The following is a 26,830-nucleotide window of genomic DNA, read 5'->3' as shown; positions in this document are numbered from 1 at the left end:
GGAGGGCTGTGTGCTGGCTCAGGCTGGGTAGGTCGGACCTCAGAGGCCTGAGGAAGGAAACTTAACTAAAGTTTAGTCACATCACATCAACAAGCCTTTGTTCTGATTGATCAGTGCGGACAGATAGCCCAGCTAATCTTTCATGAAGCAGAGAATGGGAATTTAGAGGGCAGTGTCTGGCCTTGTCACAGGTAGACAAGGGGTGTCCATGCACCTTAGCTGCAGCATGTGGGAGGAGGTTCTTCACAGGGAGCACATGAAGGGTAGGGATTTATTTAGCATCATGTCCTCCAGGGGCACAGGGCTCCAGTCAAGCTCAGCATCCTGGGATAAATCAGGTTAGACAAGGACTAAGAACTGACTCTTGGTGGGGTTAATTGGGTGAGGGCAGAAACCTAATTGGAGCAGGTTCCAGAGGGAAAGGCGACTTGAATGGCTAAGAATTTAAAATGATCCTCATGGTAAAAACAACAAAAAAAGAAAAAAAAAAACTTACTAAAATTTCAAATATCTTAAAAGTATCAAAGTGCTAATAAAGTATTAAGACAAAAATCTGTGTGTGCTTAGTCAACATCAATGAACCAGCAGCATCTGGAAACTTGAGACCTTGTTAGAAATGTGAATTATTAGGCCCACCTCAGGCCCACCAAATCAGAAACTCATAGGGGTAGAACCCAGCAGTCTATGTCTCACTAAGCCCTGCGGTGGTTCAGATGCTGCGTTAGTCTGAGTGAAGGAAGGACCCCAGAACAAAGAAGGAAGTAAGCAGAGTGTTAAAGTTTTGTTCTGAGGGCGTTTACCAAATTCAGTGGTTTAAGCTCCAGTTTTGACAGCCTTTTGAGGCAAAAGGAACAGAAAATGAAGTCTAGAGCGGTACTGTCCAGTGGGAATGCAATGTAAATCATGTGATTTAAAATTTTTTAGTAGTCGCATTAAAAGAGAAAGAAACAGATGACTTTACTTTTATTAAATAGCATATTTAACCCAGTATATCCAAAATATTATTTCAACATGTAACTAATGTAAAATTTCACCCAGATACATTATATCCTTTCTCACACTGAGTCTTCAAAACCTGGTGTGTGTGGTATACTTAAATAACATCTTAATTCAAACACTAAAGGCTCATCATCTAAATGAAATCATCTATTTGTTAAAGTGAAATATAGTTCTAGCAAAGCGATAGTGATGTTTATTGAAAAAATATTTTACATTGCTTCAGTTTTTAATTAAAATTTAAATTAAATAAAATTCAATTCCTTAGTCTCAGTAGTCACTTGTCAAGTACTTAATAGCCACATGTTGCTAGTGGCTATTATACCAGACAGCGAGGTCTAGAGCCTGCCCAGGCAGTGGCATCTCATAGGAGATGCACCCTCTTATAAAGCTGAGCCCCTCCGTCTCCCAAACATTGCACCATCATGTGAGGGTGCACCAGAAATAAAGTTTATTACTTCCATAAAAATGAAAGCAAAGGTGGTCTTAGTGTCAAGAAGAATAGGAAGGGAAGAATCATCCCTGAGAAATTGTAGCCACAGACTGACCAGCTCTTTGCAGACCTGCCTCCAAATACACGTCACCAGAGGGCACTAGTTGCCCTGTACTCTCAGACTGGCAGTGCTGTAGGCACAAGGCACAAGTAAGTAGAAATTCTCACTAGGGGAATGTACCTTAATTCTAGGCAGCAGGAATTCCCTCAAACAGCGCACACGAAGACATCAGAGTTGAATATTCAAGCACACAAGGAAACAAAGCACCATGAAAGAGAGCTAGAAGCAATAGCAGGCAGCAGCAGAGGCTTGTGAAGACCCCATGCTGGAATTCCCAGCTCGCGTTATAGAACAGCTGACTGATAAAGGGAGCAAGACCAGATCAAAAATATTAGCAGCAAACAACAAACTGTTAGAGAGTGAATGAATGAAACCCTACAAGATTTGTAAATGAACCAAATACAATGTTTAGAAATGAACATATAGTAATTGAAATTAACCTCAATTTAGAGAACTACAGACTAAAACCACAGTGAGGTCTCTCCACAGGTTATTAGTTGTGAGAGGAAAGTAGTACTATGGTAACTCTACATCAGAGAATGTGGGCAACACCCGCACCAGGTGAACGAAGTTACATCAGTGAGGGGCAGTGCATCATGTACATCAAGCATGACACCCTGAGAAGAAGGGAGAACATGAATCAAATCTTGAAGAAATGTCAGACAAACCCAAACTGAAAACTGATGAGCATGGTGTAAAGTCATTGGCCTCTATGCTTCAAAAATGTCAATGCCGTAAGACAAAGAGGCTGAGAGCCGTTAAGATTAAAGATATTAAAGAGATGTGATAAGCAAATGCAGTGCCTGATCCGGGACTGGATCCTGCACTAGAGGATAAAAGTACTGGAAAGAATGTGCTGGGATAAACGGCACAGAGTTGGAATATGGACTGTAGAGTAAACTTTTAAAAATAGAATACCAGTTTTAAAGTTCCTGAATTTAGTAGCTGTACTCTGGTTATGGAAGAGAATATCTTTTTGCTGAAATGTTAAGAGGTTGAGTCACACAAGATATGGTTCAGAAAACGTAAGTGTGTATATATTGAGAGAATGATAAAAGGGAGAAGAAAACCACATGAGAACCACTATACACCACCAAATGGCAACTCTTTTAAAAACTGACATTACCAAGTATAGGCCTGGGTATGGAGCTACTAAAGGTAACCATTTCTAATTACCATTTTGGGGGTATCATACGTTTTATTTTTTATATAATTATACTTTATTTATATAGTACTTTTAAACACTTACACTCATATGTTATTTCTTTAATCCTGTAAATCTAATTTTATATCTCCACTGGTTTAACATGATGTATTTTGCCCTACAAAATGACAGAACATACTTTGAACATAAAAGTTAATGAATACAATGCTATTTGGTAATTCTCTAAGCAATTTAGATTAAGAGGTGTAACTTCTTATGAAAGTGAATTAATCTTTCTTGTTTAATTTTGAATCTGCTACAAAATAATTCATCTCTCAAATTTTCCTGTCACTTCTGGTGTAAATTTCTAGCTTCAGATAAACCTTGATTTAATTATAGACATATTCAATCATGTAAAATGAGTCATTCTTTGACTAGGTTTACAGAATTTATTCCTTTTGAGGCTCTGTGCAAAAAGGACAGTTTAAATCCACAAAGAACATATTAAACTCTTCAGAAATTAAACCTCTTCCCTAAAGGCACATGGTACTTTAAAACTTATTAAAGAATGTTTTCATATTTTTAAATAACCCACCAGTTTAAATGCAAAGATGGTGTTGTATATTTGGTGATATAATCCAACTTTCTTAAACAATTTGATTCTTCTGTAAATTTCTCACCTGTTTTGAATGATAGAGCAATATTTGCAGTTTTGTCATGTGAAGCTTTTGCTTTGAAAACTATAAGCAGAAACAGGTGGATTTTCTAATAAAAGTAGTTTTTTTATGATAGTGTCAGCAACCCAGCCTTCTTTTTCCTGGATATTTTCCAAATTTACTCTGTTGACTCCAGCATGCTGTCCATTCCAGAGTGCCATATTTTAACAGTTCATAATAGACTAAAGCCTAAACCATTCCTAAATGCTGATCAATAAATTTTAAAAGCTTTTTAATCCCATAAAATGTGGGGAACTGACACCAATATAATGTTGCTAATGTTCGAGAGTTCTGGGCACAGACATATTTCTCTGTCCCTGTGTTAAATAATTAGTGGTCAAGTGGTTAAGATCCTATGCTCTCATCACCGTGGCCTGGGTTCCTTTCCTGGTCAGGGAACCACACCACCCATCTGTCGGTTGTCACACTGTGGTGGCTGTGTGTTGCTGTGATGCCAAAAGTTATGCCACCAGGATTTCAAATACCAGCAGGGTCACCCATGGTGGACAGGTTTCAGTGGAGCTTCCAGACTAAGACAGACTAGGAAGAAGGACCTGGCCACCCACTTCTGAAAAAACTCGCCATGAAAACCCTATGAATAGCAGGGGAGCATTTTCTGACAGAGCTCTAGAAGGTGAGAGGATGGCACAGAAAGACGGGGCAGGGTTCCGCTCTGCTGTGCACAGCGTTGCTGGGAGTCGGAATCCGCCCCATGGCACTAACAACAAATGTTAAATGATACTGAGAACAAACAAAAATAGTTTATCTACTTGCTCCAGGAAATACTTATTCCTGACTGTGAAACAAATAGCTTGCTTATCAAGATTATTTGCTCAATAAGGCGTGCTTCAGGACTGCATATCATTTTGTCTACCAGTCCAAAATTTGTATTATAAACTTAGCCAACTTCTAACCAGTTCCCCACCTTGCAAGACCTTGATTAAAGTGGTCCAGCCCACCCCACCCCATAAGCCTTACAAATATCCTGTCTTCCCCCTTGTTCTCTCTCACTCTAGTTAGTCTCAAACTTAGCTTTGCTAGATAATGAGGTTTTCCAGTGGTATTTTGGAGAGTTCACAGTTGACAATAAATAAGCCTAGTCATGCTGAAAATTTTAAGCGAGATTTAATAATTTAATCAAGCAATTCAGAATCTTAAGTTTCTGTTCTTATTTTCTAACTGCCTGCTAGATTATCTATATGGAAATGCATGTCCTGCCGGCCCCTCAAACCTCAAGTCCAAGACTGAACTCCTTTGCTTCCTCTCCCACTTGTCTTCCTGACCTGTCAGCCTCAGGGCTTGGGGTGGGAGGAGTTGTCCTTTTCCTTGCCCTGAACTGTTTACTCAGATGGAAATCTTGAAGTCACATTTACATTTTCTTGCTCTTACGATAGCTAACCAGTTTCCAAGTCCTACCAAGGTTAGGTAAGAAATAGCAAACAAAAAGATACAACTGAACATTTCTCCATAAATGAGGAGACTTGAAATAACATCACATACAGTGTAAGGATATAGTTTTATATGTTGTGACATAGAAAAATACACACCTTATACTGGTAGATGGAAGAGTGTATGTATTACCTCATTTTTTTATGGTGTTGCACATAGAGTCTAAAAGTCTGTTCCTCAGGAAGTGAAATTTGGAATAAAGATAAAAAGTAGCTATCCATTCTTTTTCTTTAAATAAATAGCTTTTATTCTATGATTGAAGAAAAAACACTCTTAAGCCTTTTTAAGGATGAAAAAACAGTGAGAGACAAGACAGGCAGAGGCATGCCACGTAGATGCTGATTTTAGAGAAGACTGTTTCCATTTTGGTTTGTTGAAAGTCGGAGTGGGGAGGGTACTTACTGAGACTTTGAAAAAGCTTAATTCTTAAATTCTAGGTGCCATCTCTTTCCCAGAGTATGGAATGTTCCTTTCTACTTGAACTTCTGAGGTTCTAGGAAATTTTATTTAGAAGGCTAGGTAACTGAGCAATACTGCTCAAACACTTATGTTCTCACTAGCAATGGATTCAGGTGATTTCTTTACCCACCCACCCACCCAAACTTGGGCCTTTATGCAAAAAAAATCAAAAAATTTGTTTTTCAGGAGAGTCAGTTCTGTTTAAAACCAGTCGTGTTAACAGAGTTATCACACTAGTTGATACTTGATGTTTGATTTATATAGATATAAATAAAATGTTCATTTTAAGAAAAGCCAATTTTAACAGGTTGAAAATGAAGCTGGTCCAGGGGTTTCATTAGAAACTAACCTTTAAGAGCTGAGGCTGAAAGGGGACACTGATGCTTTGGGATGGCAGTATTGCTAATGTCTCCTGTGGTGCTGTGTGCCCGGGTGAGTGGTCCGTAAGAATAGTTTGAAATGAAAATGGTACCAGACTCTTATTTTGTTGATTTAAAAGGCAGGTTTGAATATGGACTATCAGTTTAACACCTCCCACCCCATATTAAGTGAAGCTAATTAATTTTAGCTTTCTGGAATTTCTTGATTAAGAAGAAGATCCAGTTCAGGAGACTATATGTCATTTTCCTCAGACTGAAGTGCATGGGGCAATGACCTTTAAAAGTAACTATATGCTCTTTTTGTTTTATAGTCTGCAAATTTAGGGGTGGGGATGGGAAAGTTAAGGATAGATTTAGTCTGTAAGATCAGGATAAGTCAACTCTACTAGAAATGTGATAATATTGACATATCTTTTTTACTAATACAGAAAATGACAGTCCTGTTTGTCTTGAAATTCTAAGATAAATTTATAAATGTCTTAATTTCTTAATTAAATTATAAAGTCTTAATTTCTTAATGTGATCATTTAACTTTACTTATTTGTTATTCCTGTGCTTTTCATTTAACCAGTGTTTATTGATGTCTACCACGGGCCAGCATTATTCTAGGTACTAGTGATGCAGCAGGGAACAAAACAGGCAAATAGTCCCGTCCCCACGAGCTTACTTAGTAGAAGGAGACAAATAAGTATGTCAGGTGGGAAGTGTTATGGAGAAAATAAAGTACTAGAGGAGAGTGAGTGGTGCCCAGAAGGAGGATGGTTTGGAGTTTTGAGTAGAAGGAAATTCTTACCGAGGAGCTGACATTGGAGCAAAAGGACCTCAAGAAGTGAGGAGCAAAGGCAGGTGCCTGGGAAAGCTTCCTGAGGGAAGTACCGGCAAATGCAGAGGGGGTGTGTGGAGGGCTGAGGGCCAGCACCTTTACTTACTTACGAGGACTTCACCTTTACTTTCAGGCGGAAGGTATCTGGAAGGTGGGGGCTGGCTAGTGACATGAGGTGATAGCCTCCTGAGGGATCATGCTGACTGCTGTGTTGCGTGTAGACCAGGGCTCAGCAAACTGTTTGTGTACAGGACCAGACGGCCAGTGTTTTAGGCTCCGTGGGACATACAGTAGTCTCTCACTCTTCAGCTCTGCCATCACAGCACAAGAGCTGCCACAGACAACACCTGGATGGCTGTGGCTGCGTTGTCATACAACTAAACCAGTGACGGGCTCGGTTTACTCTGGGTTACAGTTTGACCATAATAAACTGAGGCAAAAGCAAGTTGACAGAGGCTTTTACAGGAATCCGATGGGAGCTTGTGGTGGTGGGAGTGGCAAGAGGTGGTCAGATTCTGGAGCCCGTAGGATTTGCTGAGGAGTCAGTGTGGGGTATGAGAGAGAAAGGAGTCAGGGGTGAGGCCTGTGTTCTTTAGAGTTTTAATTAGAAAATGTTGCTTGATGTTTTATATTCTACTTTTGATAATATCTAGATAATTGTCTAAAATCTGTTTGCAGCTAATAAGGTTATACTTTTTTTTCTTTGAGCCTCCTTGACATTGTTTTGTTCCTGGTATTCTTTCTAAATTGAGAACTGATAAAATAGTCACTTCTCAGTCCCACCCTTGGTCGTTGCACGCTTCCCTTAGCTTTCCCTCATGGCTGAGAGCATGCGTGTAGTTGTGATGAGGTGCGCAAGGTAAGGGCATTACTCAGAGTCAGGGAAGAAAGGCAAATAATGATGCTCCTAGCCTGCTACCTATCTATATGTAACTCTAAATGAGACTTACCAGTCCTGTGAGAATAATGTACAGAGCCTTGCCTTATTTTGGTAATATGTTTGCAAAGATGTGCAAAATGGATAGTTCTTGGGGAGGACGGCACAGACTCTTAGATAAAGCTTTGGACCGTACTTCCTGACTTCACTATTTCTCACACCACCCTTCTTCAGAGCACAATTACCTTCATTCTCTGTTTCTCCACACTTAATCAGTTGCTAAGAGATGCAATCTGTTGTCTTAATGCCCCTGTGTCTCACTTGAATTACATCTCACGTGAATTGCTGTACCTTTTGACTAGTGCTCCATGCTCATCCACACACAGGGTGCTCTTGGCTTAGTTGTTCTGAGGCAGCATGTGTCTAACTTTCACACGCGTCAGAATCACTTCAAAGGCTTGTTAAACAAAGATTACAAAATTTTTGATTCAGTGGATGTGAGGTGGGACTCTAGACTTTTCTGATGGTTCTGGTCTGGGAAGTACACTGTGGAAGCCACTGTTCTAAAGTCCTCTGATAATGCCCTTCCTCCAGTAGAAACCGTAAGTGTTCCCTCTCATCATCTTGTAAATTCAGTCTAAGATTGAAGGACTACCTCTATTTAACACATCCTACAAGTTTCTAGTTTTTGTTCATATATTTTCTGAATATAGCCATCTTTTTCACCTTTGCTTTTCAACTACTTGTTCCTGAAATGTCACAGCCAGTTTCTACCCCACCGCTCCCATTTCCATGAGTCAGAATCCTGACCATCTGACAAGGTTTGTTTCAAATGTGACCCCCCTATTTGAACCTGTAGACACATGTGCAGTCTCTTTTTTCCCTTTGAATTCCCATAGCGTGTACACTTCCTATGACATTACTACCTTGTCTAAATTTGTAGTCATTTATATATCTTATCTCTATGCTACTCTTTTATAGGAATATAGGCTCCTTGAGGATAAGAAAATACATATATTTTTCTGTCTCCTTCAGACATTTGTAGAATTGAACCACGTTTTTTTTCATTTGTTCCTTTTTTCTCTTTTGGAAAAATGTCATAAGATTATTATACCTAATATCTTGTAGCTTCTTGCTCACTTTATCATTGGATGAGACCCATTGTATTTACTTTCTTCCAAGTGCATGCTGACTTCCTTTTCTTATTTAAATCAATTGCTTTCTAATTTTGCTGCTCAGCTTTAATGTTAGAATTTCTGTTCACTGTACTTCTGATGCGGTATAAACCATATCTTCTTCTTTCTTGATTTTCTCCCCCAAGCCCCTAGTTTTGCTAGAGTTAAAAAAAAGAAAAAGAAACGCTTTGTGTGAAATAGATATCTGAGATGTCCTTGTATATCTGAAAAGTATTTTGTCCTCACAGTTGATGCAATTGATGGGTAGTTTGTGCTTAGAATTCTACATAAGGAGTCTTTCCTTTAGAACTTTAAAGGCATGGCATCATTTTGTCTTTCATTTTTAGCTGGTGAGAAATCTAATGCAAGTCTGCTTCTTCTTTTGAAGCTAACTTGATAGCTTCTCTTTTCTCCATTTTCCCTTTAGGGAGCTCATATTCATTACTTTCTGGATATCTTCAATTGATGTCTGTCTTATATTTCATATTCTCTGCCTACCATTTTGCTCTAGATTCTTGGATTTGTATTCAGCTTTGTCTTCAACCTGTATCTTGAATTTTTTATTTCATATAACAAATTCTTACCTTCCTTGATTACTTTATTGTTCTAATTGTTCTTTTTCAAGCATCTTTGTTTTATGGATGTAATGTCTTCAATATCTGAAGATACTAACCATTTTTCTTAATGATTTCCTTTAAGTTAAATTACGATTCTGTTTATCTTGGATGCTGTTTATTTTGTTCTGTCCCTTCATACTGATAGTTTTCTGTGTATATCTGATGACCTATTCATATTTATGTTAATTTGTATTTATGTATCAGGAACTAGGAATCCTCATCATTGGGAACTCTGTGACTGGAGTTTCTTGATCCTTAAGTTATATTTTAAAATAAACAGGAAGAAAAGCAGCTCTTTTACTGGGGACCTTTTAAATGTGGTTTTCCTCCTTCCAGACTATTGTTGAACTCTCTCCTCACCTGATGGCCTTCCTCCCATTCTCTCTGCTGTTAAAAGGTTGCCCCTGGTTTATTATACTATAACTTTAATGAGGTCCTGGGAAGGACAAGAAACAAGTGACTATGCTCTGTCTGGCGTCTTGAACCAGAAAGCTTGGTTTTCAGCAAGTTAAAATAGTTCTTCATGGTTAAGTACTATAAATTTATAGTCTTTTACTTGACAAATCATAAGTTTTTGTTGACAGGCTCATTTGGTTTAATTCTGCTCATCAAATGGGTAGAGCAATATTGAAGTTAGAGTGATGAGATAGAATTATCTAAGAATGCTGCCATACCTTGATCTCTAGCATCTGTATTTGGCTTCTGATAACTGGACAGAGAAGATACTAATGTATTAGCCAGGTGGCAGTTTATTAATTTACCACAGGAAGAATAACTATCAAAGAAACTAGAGGCTCAGGGTTAGTGAATGCTCACCAGAGAGAGAGAATCTGTATGGAAAACCAGATTTACAGTCACGTAGTTTCTAGGTAGTCATGGAGTCAGACAGAGGGCCTCATTGATCTTATTGGCTGGTATCATCCCACTGAGATAGCCTGATGTGTTGTGTCCATTGTCAAGTGACTTTGCCATGCAGACCAGAAAATTAAGTATTGATCAGGGCATCATTTTTCTTGGATTTTGCTTGAGATCCAGAAAGTCTCTTGATGTTGAAGTTTTTTTTCTAGGTGACATTTTGATTGCGTTAATAAAAGTTCAGCTAAAGCACTGTAGTGAGGTTAATTAGGTGTAAGGTTCCTAAGTTCTCTAGAGTCCACACCAAAGCCAGCCTAGGTAATCTTGTGAAACGTCTCAGCCACTTATGTAGTTTCTTGCTTAAGGTGGCTAATCTTTTTTTTTTAAACAGCAATCTTTTTTTTTCAAATCACATGTAGATTTCTCTCTCTATTTAATTATCAGAAAGCCAATCTATCCTATCATTCTCCACCATAAGCAGATAGTATCTCAATGTCACTTGGAAGGAAACTTATTCTTAGAAGTTAAATGACTCACCCCAGAATCTCACAGTATATGAGTGGCAGACTCAAGAAATAAGTGTCTGTTTGCTGTCTCTAACTTTAATAGTGTCTGTTATACCCCATAAATACTATTGTTTTATGAAAAAGATATAGTAGAAAATAATTGTTTATATTTGACTATCCTTGGATAATTTACACTAATAGGTAGTAAATCTCATTACTGTAGAGTTCAGTGATACAGTTTGTGCTTGTTTCTAAGGTTGTATGCTAATGCTTACCTTCATAACTCCCTTTATAAGTTTTATATGGCTAATTACTAATACAAAGGAAATTAGTATTCTTTCTTAATGGAGCAATACATTTTTACCACCTTTGAAATACTTTAACCTTACTTAAATGTAATCAGAGCTCAATACAAATTATACTGGATCTTAAAAATAGTTATTATAAAACTCATTCTTTGTGCAAAACATCTGGCAAGTCTTATCTTTACTAGCCTGATACAGTTTGTGTGTTCATAAAATAGAATAAAACTATTTCCTTTAGAATGTCTGTGATTTTTGATGTTCACCAATTCTTTCCTTCCCTCTTACCCAGTCCCCCCAGGGAGATTTAACAAAACATTGATTTAACTGGACACCATTTGTTAAATTTTAAGATAGATATACAACTTTGGTTTTTATTACGTTTTAATTTTTTTCCCACCTCCCTTTTCTTATTTGCGTGTATGTTGCTAGTTTCTCAAATGTTTTTATGTATATATATTTTTATGCTATAAATCCATTTGACAGTAAAACAATGATTAACTGGGATTTTACTTCTAAAAGCCTCTCACATCCAACCTCCCTTCCGTCCTGGTAGCTCCTGTTTTCACTTGCATAGTCTCCTGACCTGGTGAACCTCTTCTACTCAAGTCCCTCCGCCAATCTGTGCCTCACTCATGTTACTCCCTTTCTTAAAGCCATTTAACAAATAACTCCTAATCGTATCACAATAAAGTCCAAACTCCTTGGCCTATATACAGTTAAGATTTATATGTCTATTACAAATATTCAATAGTGGCAAGACCCTCATCAAAAACCAAAGTTAGCATAATCATGGACAACCATGAGAAATGAAGTGGCATTCTAAATAGTCCAATCTTCTGCCAGTTTTTCTGTCACTAGTCAAACAAAGTATTTGCTCAAAAATTTATTCTTCATCGTACATGAGTTTTCTCAGATGCCCTCTCTATATATGCATATGTAATACAAAGATTCGTTTTATAAATTAAGTACAAATATAGAGTGTAATTAATTAGAAGTTGATTTCAAGTGAAGGTATAACATGATGATGACTTGATTGAGGCTTAAATCAACACTAAATGTTGTTTTTAAAAATATATTTAAAGTAGAAGGTGCTATTTATCATAGTTAATAACCGAAGTTATCTTAGTGGCAGTCAGCGTGCTTTAACAATGACATAATGAGTAGTCTGAAAGCAAGCAAGAGATAATATATAAACCATATCAGATATATTTCTAGAGGCAGCTGTTACGTGAGAAGCGATGGTCTGGTTGCACTTTCTGGTGTGATGACAGGTGAGCAGAGGAGGAGGAGGTGGTGGAGCTTTGGGTGTTCAGGTGCTCCACGGCCGTACTCAGCCCTTGTACTTGTCATCTTTTTGTATGGCAACCTTGTCGTCAAAAACAAATTTTTATTCAAGCCCCTGTTATTAGTTTTTCATTGTTAAAATGTGCTCTTTAATTGGAACTTTTATATGTCCTTTTGAGGAACAACAGTTGGAAGTCCCCTGAACATTTCTGAGCTTAGAGCACTTCTGACTTAGAATCTCTAAATGAAACATCCACCAGTTATATTTACTCTGAAGGTCAAACCAAGTTCCAAATACTTATTATAATTGTTTTAGATACCTGTAGAAAGACGTCGCTAGGTCTCCTAGAGCTCTGTGATCCAGTTGAGCAGCTGGCAGGTGGCAGCTGGTGAGGAGAGAAGCCCCCTCCATTTATCCAGTGTGGAGTCATCACTGGAATATAAAATGTATGCATGGGGTTATTTACCAGAATTCTTCTGTGGACATATGCCACTTAATGTAAATATAAATGTAATGATATATATATATAAAGATAACCATAAAGAGCTGTGTGTGTGTGGATTTGTGGTCTAGTGTCATTTTTCAGCAACAAAGCAGAACTCTAACAATGATTTTATCTTTATATCTTATTTTGGAAGCCTTGTGTCAAATCTGCAACCTTTGAAAATGGTAAAATGTAAAATACACTGATAGGAAAAATATGTAAGATATCTTTGCGGTGGGCAAAAGAAGCAGGGAGTGTAAGCCAATTTAAATGTCACTGAGGTGATCATTAGACCTCTGGGAAAAATGATTTGATTTTACTTGCTTTTTCCAGCTCAGCCTCTGTCTTGTAATTCATGTCCTGGTCCTGAATTTCTAATTCAGTCAAGTTTCAACTCCCAAAATATCTTTAAGTATGGAAATAAGTAATAGAACTTTTGAGTGTGAGCAATGCTGAGAAGGTTGAATGACTTTTTCAAACAGGTTTGTACTTGTACAGCAGAGCTCACATAATACTTAAGCCGTGGAAGATACTGTTCTTGTTTTTAAAATAATTGTGAACAGGGATTTTTTGCTTTAGTCCCAGCCTGTCACTCTCTTCATTTTTGAAATATTTAAATTGGTCATTTTTATTTAAAAGTAAATTACTATTTAGCAGGTATCCTGTTACTGAATTACACACATTTGAATTTCACCAAATCCGTTTGTATCTGTTTTGACTATAGAGTCAGAAAAATAGTGAACATGTACAGAGTGGTCATGATGCTAATGCCTGAGCAGTGGCCTGCCTTATGATTATTGGACGTTTACTGCTAAACTCTGAAGATTAGTTGTTTCTCTTGTGACCATTTGAGCAGCTCTTGAGAACTGTGTTCTTTATCATGGGGTCAGTTAGGCCTTGAAGAGGAGAAAGGAGAAAATTGATGTTAACTGCCGCTTTGCATGGGGATTTTGATATACCTCGTTTGGTCTTTAGAACGACCCTGTAAGGAATAAGGTGATGGCCCACATTTTACAAGCAATGGTTTAGATTTTCCGTTCACCTGGCAAAGAAATGGCCAAATGCTATTTGACACCATGTCTGACAGAGACGGAGTCTGGGCTCTTCCTTCTCCGTGCTGGCCATTTTACTTATACTTTCATTTTCAAGACATATTCAAGTGTCGTGTTTTGACACCCTTGGAATCTTGTCAGATTCTAGTTAAGATAAATTAGAAAATGTATTATTTAGCAATGTGATTTTTAAATAAAATGCCCCTTTTAAAAAAATTTAGTTTACTTCTTTAGTCATACTGAATATGAATGCCAGGTGCTCTGATGGGCACTCTGGAATGCTCGGGCTTGTCTGATGGGAGAGTGACACATGGAATAGCTGTATTACTGCACAGGAAGTTCTCTACTAGAGGTGAGAAGGATGTGACTGATGGTTTCCTGTCCAGGTGTCTCCTCTGTGAGACTGAACTCCCAGCGCCCCGTGTGAAACTGTAATCTTGGGTGGCAGTGATTATGTGGGGGAGAGAAACATTTGTTTAGCCTCTGCTGCTTGAAGTCTTTTTGGTTTTTCTTAGGGAACTTTGGATATTTCTTCTAGATTTTCTATTTAGAAAGAGAGCAAAGAATATGAAGGAAGCCCTCGGGGGATCCATAGATGGGCATTAGATGGGCGGTCCCTGTTTAGGAAAGGGAGAGCTTGCTTTTCTATCAAACTGTGTGTTTTCCTGCCAGAAAAAGAGACTGCTTTGTCTAGTTGGGTGCTGAACGGTGCAGAAGTAAACAGAGAAGTAGAGTGGGGGGGTTAGAGTAGATGGGTCTAGATTGTCTAAGTGTTTCCATAACGTACCTGAGAGACTGCTTTGTGCAGTGGGTGCTGAACGGTGCAGAAGTAAACACAGAAGTAGAGTGGGGGGGTTAGAGTAGATGGGTCTAGATTGTCTAAGTGTATTCGTAACGTACCTGAGCCTTGACATAACAGGTCGTGTGTTTGGATGAAATAACCTAAATGCTACTTTTCAGAAAACCATGTGATGTTCAAAAAAATTAAAGTGTATTAGATCCCTTGTACAATAAAAATTCCGAGCTCAATTTTAAGTTTTAAGAGGAGATAGCACATATTTACTGAAGCTGAGAAGAGAGTTCAGAATTTTAGAAATCAACAATGTATTTTCTTAATCCACAGTAGCATGTGATATTGGTCTCCTTATTGCATGGAGAATTTTTGCCATTCTCCGTTTTGGATAAAAATATGCAGAAATCATAATCTGGTAATTAATAGACTGAAGAGAAGTTGCCTTGTAAGATAAGAATTGTCTTCTGTAATGAATAAAGGACCTCTGAAATTTGTGAGGTTGGCATCCTGTGTTAGCTGCAGCATATATGATTTTTCAATCAGCTTTATTATCTTGTGCTACCCTAGACCTTTCTAAATGGTTTTAATAAACAACTGTTTCCTTAGACATCATTTACTAGATATATGTCAATATAGGGACCTTGTATCCTAATGGAAATGATGTATTTTGATAAAACCAGTATGGAGTCTGACACGAATGTCAAACATTGCGTCTGCCACCTTCTCTTTAAGAGTTAGATTGTTTTTTTGAAGGAGAAAAGTGTATGATTTTTTTTTAATTCAAGCTATAATGCTATCTAAAATGCAAATGGTAAGCATATCAGCAAACAATTATTTTGTATTTCTTTAGCAGAAGCAGCCATCTTTTCACTAGCATTCTTGAAAAGAAGAAAAACAAACCTCAAAAACCCTCTCAAGTTTGAGCTGTCCTGAGAATTGGATTCTTAGAAAACTGCAACCACACATGATTAACCTTTTTTAAAAAATTTTCATCAGGAAAACTTTATCTGTTTTGTTTTAGGACATGTTTGGCACTCCAGGTTAAAATGCTTTTTCTATTTTAAATAATTGAACTAGCTAGTATGACTTTTTTATACTCGAGAGCCAGGATTACGTTGGTGGTGTTCATTTTTTAAAATGTGCCCTATTTGTTGGGAATTTCACCTGTATTAAGGTGATGGAAAGTGGCTTTGCAGACAGTCCTGGGTTTCAATGGCTGTGTCCCCCAGGTCATTAGTTTTGATTAGTAGCCCTTTAGATGTGGGATTAGTAGTCCATGTCAAGAGAGAGACGAGCTCACGTAGTCCCGTGTTTCTTTCTAGATCAGTGCACTGTCACCCGGACCTACCTGTTCCTGCACAAGTTCTGGTTCTTCAGCGCTGCCTACTATTTTGGTAACTGGGCCTTTCTTGGGGTGAGTACAGGTGTCCAGGGATGATTTGACCTTTAGGTCTGTTTGGATCACAGTAATGCTGCTGGATTTTAAATTCACTGTTTGCTGAGTGCGTTTAGACTTGAGCAGTAACGTGCGGCTGGTTTAAATTGACAGGTGTTCTTGATTGGCTTAATCGTGTCCTGTTGTAAAGGGAAGAAGTCTGTGATTGAAGGGGCGGATGAGGACGACTCAGACATCAGCGACGTGGAGCCCTCTGCCTATTCTGTGTGACGGCTTCAAGGTTTCCTAAAGCTGGCTGAGTGTCTGTTATGCATTTTTAAAGTGTTAAACTAACATTAGGGTGAACTGACTAGCTTTCATCAAAAATGGGAGCATGGCTATTAAAAAAACTATATTTTTTATGTTTTCTGAAGTAACATTATTGTATTATAGATTAACATTTAAAATTGCTATAATAATACTATGTAAATATAAAACTACTGGCTTTATGAGGGGATGTTTGTGGAAGTTTTTTTTTCCCTAGTGTATAATAGTGTTGAATTGATTAAAAATCTTCCAGAAGTAAGATTCCCTTTTGTCACTTTTTAAAAACATAATAAATCACTTGTATCTGTGCCTTTGGGTCTCTAGACTAATGTGGAATTTTAAAGTGTCTATATCTGAGTGTCTAGAAATAACATTCACAATATAACTGACAAATAAATATTATTCCCTTCTGCCACTTGTTTTCTGTTTTCTACATTAAACCTTTAGTGCCGTTCAAATAGATTTCATGAACGGATCTCACATTGCTGGGTGCTTTAGAGCACATGGCGTTTCAAGACATGTGACCTTGTTCGGATGTTAATCCATTAGACAGCTCACCACCCTCACAGTATCTAAGGCCTTGATACGTTGTTGTAGGTAGCTAACCTCAAAATTGTATTCCAGCGTAAATGGGGGAATTGTCAAGAATAATTAATTCTGGGAAAAAATCAGTTTATTGATCAGTTTAAGATGTATGACATCATATTTTAGCTTTAAAGATGCTTTTTTATTCTAAAGGTTTAGAATTTGCAGAAGGTCTAGGGAAGCTGTGTAATATCAATGGGGCATTTTGAACACATTCTACGTAGTGAGAAATCATCACAAATGATATCCCCGTTTACTAACAGAAGGAAATTTGGGGACTCAGAAAAAGCATGTATTATGATCCTTGAAATACAATACTATTAAGTTTCTGAGAAAACTGTCTCGCACTGAATTCTCCTCTCCCTGACTTTCTGTGCCCCTTTGCCCTGTTCTGATTCTTTGTCTCTCTAGATGTCCCTTCATAGCCATCGTGCTCGGCTTCTTCATCTGCACTTTTACTGTTATTCACCAGGATTCCACTCTCTTCTGTTCTTATTTTACATCTTCTTTGGGGACAAACTCATATACCTGTGGTTTCTAGCTGTATTATTCTTTCCTAAGCTTCAAACTTTTATTTGTCTGTTCGACAGAAATTACTCTTCAATTGCGACATGTTGAAAATTGAACTCCTTCTTTTCCTGGGAATACCAACCCTCCTCTTGTATTCGCTTTTTGACAAATGGCAGCAGCACATACCTGATTACCAAACCAAAAGTCAGGCGAGCTCCCTTCTCTGCTTTGTACACCTGACTCATCAAGCAATCAAGTCCTGTTGATTTCTGCTTATTAACTATCCTTCCATTTATCCCCTCTTCTCCATTCTTTAAAATATTTTTTTTTTGTTAAGATTTTATTTTTTCCTTTTTCTCCCCAAAGCCCCCCAGTACATAGTTGTATATTCTTCGTTGTGGGTCCTTCTAGTTGTGGCATGTGGGACGCTACCTCAGCGTGGTTAGATGAGCAGTGCCATGTCCGCACCCAGGATTCGAACCAATGAAACACTGGGCCGCCTGCAGCGGAGTGTGTGAACTTAACCACTCAGCCACGGGGCCAGCCCCCCTCTTCTCCATTCTTACTGCCACTCATGGCGTTGTCATTGGAGCTACAAATCAGATTATTCCATTTCTTTGCCGTGAAAAGCTTTTGGTTATTTTAGAATGAAATCCACAAGCTGTCAGCCAGGTGATGTCTAAGGCTTTACCTGACTATCCAGCTCCCTCTGCCATCCTCACACTGTGTTGTGAAATAGCTCCGTTATCCACACGGCTCTGGTTTCTCCCATCCCCACTCTGCTGCAGTGTTCCTTCTGCCTATGGTGCCATTCCCTTCCTTTTGTCTCCAAAGAAAATCCTTCTTCTTCAAACCTCAGCCTCAGCATTATCTCCTCAGGCAGCCTACTCTAAGTCCTCTGGGTCGAGGCGGGTGCTGTCCTTCCCACTTGCCTGGCCCCGTGCAGTGTGCTGTGAGGCACTGCTTCATGTCTGCTTCCTCTGGATTGCAAGTCCTTGAACACATATCTGGTTTTCAGCCTTGTCCCGGTACCTATAACAGCTGCTTGCACATGGAAGGCACTCATTTGACAGGTGAATTTGCTACTTAGAATCCTAAAGGCTGAATACCTGGTTTAAGCCTATATAAACTGCATTTCTATTAAGGGGAAATGTATATTTAGCCTGATCTTAAGATTTATTTTCCTACCTAGACATTTAGAAGTGTTATCATATTTGTCTTGAATGTTACATACACATTTCGTTACTTCTAGGAATGGTGTGTTTTTGGTTTTTTGGTCAGACCAACCTCAGCTTTTTATTTTGCTAATTGTATTTCTAAAATATATATTTTTCTTCTTAGATTCTAAACTTCTGCTTTCTGTCTGTTTAGAAGTTTACTTTTATTCCAACAAAGTTTTTTTTTCCTCCTGATCATGTGGAATGGCTTTAACTTTATATTTTCATGAAGCTGATTTAAATGTTGTGACTTCCACTAATGAAGAACATACTTCCTTTGAAGTCCTCTGAAAATGCCTACTTTGAGATCATCCAGGGTGTGGCTTTCCCAAAGGTCAAGGTGCTCATGTTTTGTCCACACTTCAAACCAGTAATTAATTTATTCAGCCGTGCAGCGGGTACTGGCAAAATGAGGACCCTGGAGCTGACTTCTTTGTCAGCACCACTACACCAAAGGAAATTAAAATGCATATTATATTGAAAAAAAGGGAAAAAAATAATGCTTATAAATATCTCTGCACCCAACACAGGAGCACCAAAATTCATAAAGCAACTATTAACAGACCTAAAGGAAGATGTTAAAAATAACACAATAATAGTAGGGGACCTCAACACCCCACTCATATCAATGGACAGATCATCCAGACAGAAAATCAACAAGGAAATAGTGGAGCTAAACGAAAAGCTAAAACAATTGGACTTAATAGACATATATAGAACACTTCATCCAAAAACAGCAGAATACACATTCTTCTCAAGTGCGCATGGAACATTCTCAAGGATAGACCATATGTTAGGAAACAAGGCAAGCCTCTACAAATTTAAAAAATTGAAATAATAACAAGCATCTTCTCCAATCACAATGCTATAAAGCTAGAAATTAATTATAAGAAAAAAGCTGAGAAAGGCACAAGGATGTGGAGACTAAACAATACGCTATTGAACAAGCAATGGATCCTTGAAGAAATTAAAGAAGAAATGAAAAAAATACCTGGAGACAAATGAAAATGATAACACACCATATCAACTCATATGGGATACAGCAAAAGCTGTACTAAGAGGAAAATTCATCGCAATACAGACACATCTTAACAAACAAGAAAAATCCCAAATAAGCAATCTTAAATTACACCTAACTGAATTAGAGAAAGAAGAACAAACAAAGCCCAAAGTCAGCAGAAGGAAATAATAAAAATCAGAGCAGAAGTTAATGCTATTGAAACAAAAAAGGTAGTAGAAAGGATCAATGAAACAAACAGCTAGTTCTTTGAGAAGATAAACAAAATTGACAAACCCCTAGCCAGACTTACAACGAAAAAAAGGGAGAAAGCTCAAATAAACAAAATCAGAAATGAAAGAGGAGAAATAACAACAGACTCCACAGAAATACAACAGATTAGAATACTACAAAAAACTATATGCCAACAAAATGGATAACCTAGAGGAAATGGATAAATTCTTGGACTCCTACCATCTCCCATAGCTTACTAAAGAAGAAGCAGACAATTTGAACAGACCAATCACAAGGAAAGAGATTGAAACAGCAATCAAAAACATCCCAAAGAATAAAACCCCAGCACCTGATGGCTTTCCTGGGGAATTCTACCAAACTTTCAGAGAGTATTTAATACCTATCCTTTTCAAGCTATTCCAAAAAATTGAGGATGGAACACTTCCTAGCACATTCTATGAGGCCAACATCACACTGATACCAAAGCCTGACAAGGACAGCACGAAAAAAGAGAACTACAGGCCAGTATCACTGATGAACATAGATGCAGAAATTCTCAACAAAATTTTGGCAACCAGAATTCAGCAATTCATCAAAAGGATCATACATCATGATCAAGTGGGATTCATACCAGGGACACAGGGATGGTTCAACATCTGCAAATCAATCAACGTGATACACCACATCAACAAACTGAGGAACAAAAACCACATGATCATCTTAATAGATGCAGAGAAAACATTTGACAAGATCCAACAGCAATTTATGATAAAAACTCTGAACAAAATGGGCATAGGAAGGGAACTACCTCAACATAATAAAGGCCTTATATGACAAACCCACAGCCAACATCATATTCAATGGGCAAAAACTGAGCGCCATCCCTCTGAAAACAGGAACGAGATAAGGATGCCCTCTGTCACAACTCTTATTTAACATAGTTCTGGAGGTCCTGGGCAGAGGAATCAGGCAAGAAAAAGAAATAAAAGGAATCCAAATGGGGGGGAAGAAGTGAAACTCTGTTTGCAGATGACGTGATCTTATATATAGAAAACCCCAAAGAATCCATTGGAAAACTTTTAGAAGTAATCAACAACTATAGCAAAGTTGCAGGGTATAAAATCAATTTGCATAAATCAGCATTTCTATACTCTAATAATGAACTAACAGAAAAAGAACTCAAGAACATACCATTCACAATCGCTACAAAAAGAATAAAATACCTCAGGGTGAATTTAACTAAGGAAGTGAAAGACCTATACAATGAAAATTACAAGGCCTTTCTGAAAGAAATGGATGATGACATAAAAAGATGGAAAGACATTCTACGTACATGGATTGGAAGAATAAACATAGTTAAAATGTCCATTCTGCCTAAAGCAATCTACAGATTCAGTGCTATCCCAATTAGAATCCCAATGACATTCTTTACAGAATTAGAACAAAGAATCCTAAAATTCATATGGGGCAACAAAAGACCCCGAATTGCTAAAGCAATCCTGAGAAAAAAGAACAAAACTGGAGGCATCACAATCCCTGACTTCAAAACATACTACAAAGCAACAGTAATCAAAACAGCATGGTACTGGTACAAAAATAGGTCCACAGATCAATGGAACAGAATTGAAAGCCCAGAAATAAAACCATACATCTATGGACAGCTAATCTTCGACAAAGGAGCTGAGGGCATACAATGGAGAAAAGAAAGTCTTTTCAACAAATGGTGCTGGGAAAACTGGAAAGCCGCATGTAAAAGAATGAAAATTGACCATTCTTTTTCACCATTCACCAAAATAAACTCAAAATGGATCAAAGACCTAAAGGTGAGACCTGAAACCATAAGCCTTCTAGAAGAAAATGTAGGCAGTACACTCTTTGACATCAGTATTAAAAGGATCTTTTCGGACACCATGTCTTCTCAGAGAAGGGAAACAATAGAAAGAATAAACAAATGGGACTTCATCAGACTAAAGAGCTTCTTCAAGGCAATGAAAACAGGATTGAAACAAAAAAACAACCCACTAACTGGGAAAAAATATTTGCAAGTCATACATCCGACAAAGGTTTAATATCCATAATGCATAAAGAACTCACACAACTCAACAACAAAAAATCAAACAACCTGATCAAAAAATGGGCAGGAGACATGAATAGACATTTCTCCAGAGAAGATATACTGGATGGCCAATAGGCACATGAAAAGATGCTCATCATGGCTGATCATCAGGGAAATGCAAATCAAAACTACACTAAGATATCATCTTACACCCATCAGAATGACAAAAATATCTAAAACTAATAGTAACAAATGTTGGAGAGGTTGTGGAGAAAAAGGAACCCTCATACACTGCTGGTGGGAATGCAAACTGGTGCAGCCACTATGGAAAACAGTATGGACATTCCTCAAAAAAATTAAAAGTAGAACTACCATACGATCCAGCCATCCCACTACTGGGTATCTACCCAAAGAGCTTGAAGTCAGCAATTCCAAAAGTCTCATGCACCCCAGTATTCATTGCAGCATTATTTACAATAGCCAAGACGTGGAAGCAACCTAAGTGCCCTCAACAGATACTTGGATAAAGAAGATGTGGTATATATATACAATGGAATACTACTCAGCCGTAAAAAAGAACAAAATCGTCCCATTTGCAACAACATGGATGGACCTTGAGGGAATTATGTTAAATGAAATAAGCCAGATAGAGAAGGACAATCTCTGTATGACTCCACTCATATGAGGAATTTAAAAATGTAGACAAAGAGAACAGATTAGTGGCTACCAAGGGAAAAGTGGAGTGGGGGGTTGGGCACAAAGGGTAAAGTGGTGCACCTACAACATGACTGACAAACAGTAATGTACGACTGAAATTTCACAAGATTGTAACCTATCATTAACTCAATAAAAATTTTTTTAAAAAAAGGAAGAAAAAGGAGCTCCAGGAAAACAGCAAACAATACAAGGAAAGAATGTTCTCAGAGTATACAACTGAGCTCCTTAGTGAATGCTATGTACGTAGTTACAGTAATACATGGTTTTACAATTAATCCATAGGTCACAGTGGACGTTGATTATAGCACTGAATGTAAATATCAACCTTGACAATTGATAAAGACACTTAGTAAAAATTGAAAGACTGGAGGAGGGGGTGGAAGAAGACCTAAGGGGAAAAGGGTATTAATATCCTCACTCTATGGGGGCGGGGTGAGGTGAGGGGACAAGAAGAGGGAAATCGAGACACTGGTAGAGGAAGCAAAAAAGATAAGTACAAGCAAGTTAGAGTTAGGAAAGTCAAGGTAACCAAGAGCGTCAAAAATAGTAAGATGACAACATTGGGCGATGAGGAAGAAAGGGAAGCGTGGGGACACTGTCCCGAGCAAGCAAATTCTGTCTTATCATAGGAAGTCAGTAGATGTGTACAATGGGTAAACTTAGAAATAGCAATATATGAAAATGTAACAAAGACATTAAAGATAGAAAAGATCAGGTATTATTTAAAGAAGAAGTTTTATCAGAAGACAAAATAGTCATCGTAATTTTACATGCACATATCTTGAATTTCCTGGTAGCCAAGACAAACAGGAGACTATGTCGGATGATGAAGTTTTTACAGTTGATAAAAGGAAGCACTCAAGTTTTCCTGGAGATAATTTTTTCTGGCACTAAAGTTTAGAAGGAAATTACGTTGTGAATTCTTATGTAAAGAATATTAATAATGAACAAATGTCTTTGCTAAAATTTAAATAGGAAGGCATATGCAAGGAGACACAACTTGGGATCTCCAGAGCAAATCTAGTTGGCTACCAAGAAGTCTCAAAGTGAATTAGCTTTATCTGTACATTGTTTGTTCATTCCACCCAGGAAATAACCAAGCTCCGGAATTATATATTCCAGGCATTGGATGGCAGCTACTGATCTTCTAGGATTGAAGAAGATATTCCCCATCCTTCCAGAACTTGGTCTAGGAATTTGTAGCTGAGTGGTCCTTGGCAGCAACTGGACCTTATCAATATCTACTAAGTTCATATGTGTCTGATGTCATGAATACATTTTTAAAAACCACTCTATCAAGTTAGAGTTACAATAGGGAATATTTTGGTTACTGGAGCGCTCGCATCTCCAAACCACAGCACATACTCTCTCAGTATCATAATGAGAAGGCTGCTTGGTAAGCATGGAATGGAATTGATGTGGCACAGGTAGTTGTGAGGGCATTTCAGGCTGTGTGATGCTTGATTAAGTATCCACCTGCCTTGAGCAGAGACTGCCTCCAAAGTGACCAGATTGCCTGATTCCCTAAATGGAGTCGTGCTGCCCTGGACAGGCCTAGACACATGCCAACTGTATTTAACTGGATCCCAATTGACACATTCTTTTACCAGGTTTGTATGTAGAGATTACACTATATTCTGGTTCTAGGAATCAATCTATCTCCACGCACACATTTTGATTTAATAGGTTTTGTTGAGGACTACCTTATTTCCCTCATTAGCAAGTTCTTGGGAAGCACTCTAGAACTACCCATAATCTTCAACTGTGATTTCACAGGGAATGTGAAAACATTCTTCTCAGAACAAAGCCGATTAGCAAATATGAAGTCATACCTTCAGGACAACATTTCTGTGGAGAACTAAGCTAGTCAGGTGCACAGCTGTCTGTGTGGTTCCCCATAGACTCATGCCTGCTTCAGCTCTGTGTCGAAGCTGCTGGATGGTACTCAAGTCAAGATTGAGCTCCTTGACGACGATGTGCGTAAGGCAGAGTCTTGTGTTGTCTGTAGAAGTAATATATTTTTGATAGCAGATGAGCAGGCAACCTAAGTTAATACTTGGAGAAATTAGGGAGCATTTAGAACTGCCTTACTCCCAGATTAGGAGCTGGGGCATTGGTGGGCCAAGATAGAATGTGTCCCTAAAAGAAATGATTTTTTTTACTCGTACATAATTCATTTAATGACTATCCAACTAGCAGCTGCCATGTGCCAGAAACTGTTCTGGACCATATTCTAATATTAAATGAAAAGCTCCATCAAATTTGATAACATCTAATGTCCTCACCGTTGCAGTTTCACATTCTACTGCATTTATCTGACACTTTTTAAGGACATTAAGTGTGTCTGTATAAATAATTATAGTCACACAAAATCTCAACTGAAGTAAGAGGAGACCAGTCTGCCCAGTAAAATAATAATTTAAGGGAAATATAAGTTTATTCCTGAGGTATACAATAACTCAAATGCTGACAGCACTATAATCAAGGTTGAAAGCCTTCTCTAATGGAGAGATTTAGCGAGTCATCACCTTGAAGCCATATTTGAGGGCCTAGTATGTAACAGAAGCTACTATGAACTGGAGATGCATAAATGAAAAAAACAAAGTGGGGCTTATTCTCAAAAGGTGTTTAGAAACCATGGGGCAAATAAGTTCAGACTTAGAAAATTATAATGTAACAGGCTATAAAGGAGGTATTATAGAATGCCGTGATGCTAAGATATCTTCTTAAGCTTAGGGAAGGCCTAAGGCTCTTGAGATAGGCAAATGCTAAGCCAATTGAAGGCAATAAATTATCCAAGCAGAAAAAAACTGGCTTCTGTTAAGTGTGTCTATAATGGCCTTAGTGACAAGGAAGGAACTGTGGAGAGGGTCAGGAAGAGGCTGTATGAATGGGAAGAGGGATGCACGAGAGGTGAGCAGACCAGTGACCTGGAGCAGAGAGGGTACCAGCGTGTGGTGCTCTGACCAACGTCCGCCTCAAAATTAGACTCAACTCTGGGAAAAACAGGACAGCTCCAAATTGTCATTCGAATGAGAAGTATAAGTTAGATTGTTATAGAAATAAAGTATCTCTTGGACACAGGCAAGATGATATTTTCACCTGCCAAAGCAAAGCAAACTTAGTTACAACACCACTAAACATTTTGATTTGACTGCCACTTAATTGTTCTGTAAATTGGTTTCTTCACTAGTGGAGTGGAGAAAAAAATCTCATATTTACATTGTGTAAGTATAAAACCTCTTAAATTCTACCTGTCACTTCAGTGTTTGGTTATTCCAGGGGTTGGCAAACTTTTTCTACAAAGGGCCAGATAGTAAATATTTTAGGCTTTGCTGGGCCACATAAGAACTCTGTCATATAATTTCTCTCTCTCTCTTTTTTGTACAATCCTTAAAAATTTTAAAAATATTCTTCACTTGGATCTGGCCTGCTAGCTGTAGTTTGCCAGCCCGTGAGTTACTCCGTTAATTATTTTGCTTAGGTGGTTTTCCTGAACAAAAAAAGGTTGGCTAATGACATAAAAAGTATAAACTTTTATTCTGAGTTTAAAGATAATATGAGCTGACAAAAGAATTCAGACAATTCAGGAGTGTGACTGACCGGATAGAAGATGAGAAGATGCAGTGTTCTCCGAATTTATTTGAGCAGGGATGTGTTTGTCACATATCTTCTCCTATGGAGCCCAGCTGGAGAAATGATGGACAAAATGATCTCTAAGGTACCTGCACTTCTTCTAATATGTGTGTCCTTTTTCTCTGTTTGGGTCAAAGAAAATTATAGCTGTGACTCCAGGTTTGAAAACTGTGAGTACTAGTGACTTCTTTACGTGTCACAGTTTCCTCATTTGTAACTTGGGATAACACTACCTCTTCTTGGAGGCACTGAATTAGTATCAAGTGCTCAGCGTAGTGTGTCTTAGGTGGTGACTCTCAGTGTTTATTAGCTCTTCTCCTTATGTCTAAGACGCTTTCCTTCATTTTGTAATGCTCTTCAATCATCAAGGCTCCACATACTTTATATTTAAGAAATATTCCTGTGTCTCGCCTCTAAGCTATGTACCTAATAGTTTCAAAGACAAGCATTTGATCGTACTATGAGAACTTAAAGTGAGAGAAACCCTAGAGAGAGAATTTTTTTTTTTTAAGGATTGGCATCTGGGCTAACAACTGTTGCCAATCTTCCCCAAACCCCCCCCGTACACAGTTGTATATCCTAGTTGCAGGTCCTTCTAGTTGTGGGATGTGGGACGCCGCCTCAACGTGGCCTGACGAGCAGTGCCATGTCTGCGCCCAGAATCTGAACCCTGGGCCTCCGCAGTGGAGCGCAAGAACTTAACCAC

At 38.1% G+C, this 26,830-nt stretch overlaps 1 protein-coding gene across 1 annotated transcript in view; it reads left to right on the top strand.

Annotated features, from left to right (window-relative positions):
• The window catches only part of LMBRD1 (LMBR1 domain containing 1), a 112,004-nt gene extending 95,417 nt beyond the window's left edge, over positions 1-16,587 (top strand). Inside the window, exons 15-16 of the mRNA XM_070584845.1 lie at positions 15,793-15,884; positions 16,020-16,587. Coding sequence (XP_070440946.1) covers positions 15,793-15,884; positions 16,020-16,136 — 209 coding nt within the window. The 3' untranslated portion in view covers positions 16,137-16,587. The remainder of the gene's footprint in view (positions 1-15,792; positions 15,885-16,019) is intronic.
• Positions 16,588-26,830: the final 10,243 nt, after the last annotated feature.

This window comes from Equus przewalskii, chromosome 19, assembly GCF_037783145.1.
Source record: "Equus przewalskii isolate Varuska chromosome 19, EquPr2, whole genome shotgun sequence".
Taxonomy (NCBI): domain Eukaryota; kingdom Metazoa; phylum Chordata; class Mammalia; order Perissodactyla; family Equidae; genus Equus; species Equus przewalskii.
The sequence above is the reverse complement of the archived record's forward strand: the minus strand, read 5'-3'. Positions and strand labels throughout refer to the sequence as shown.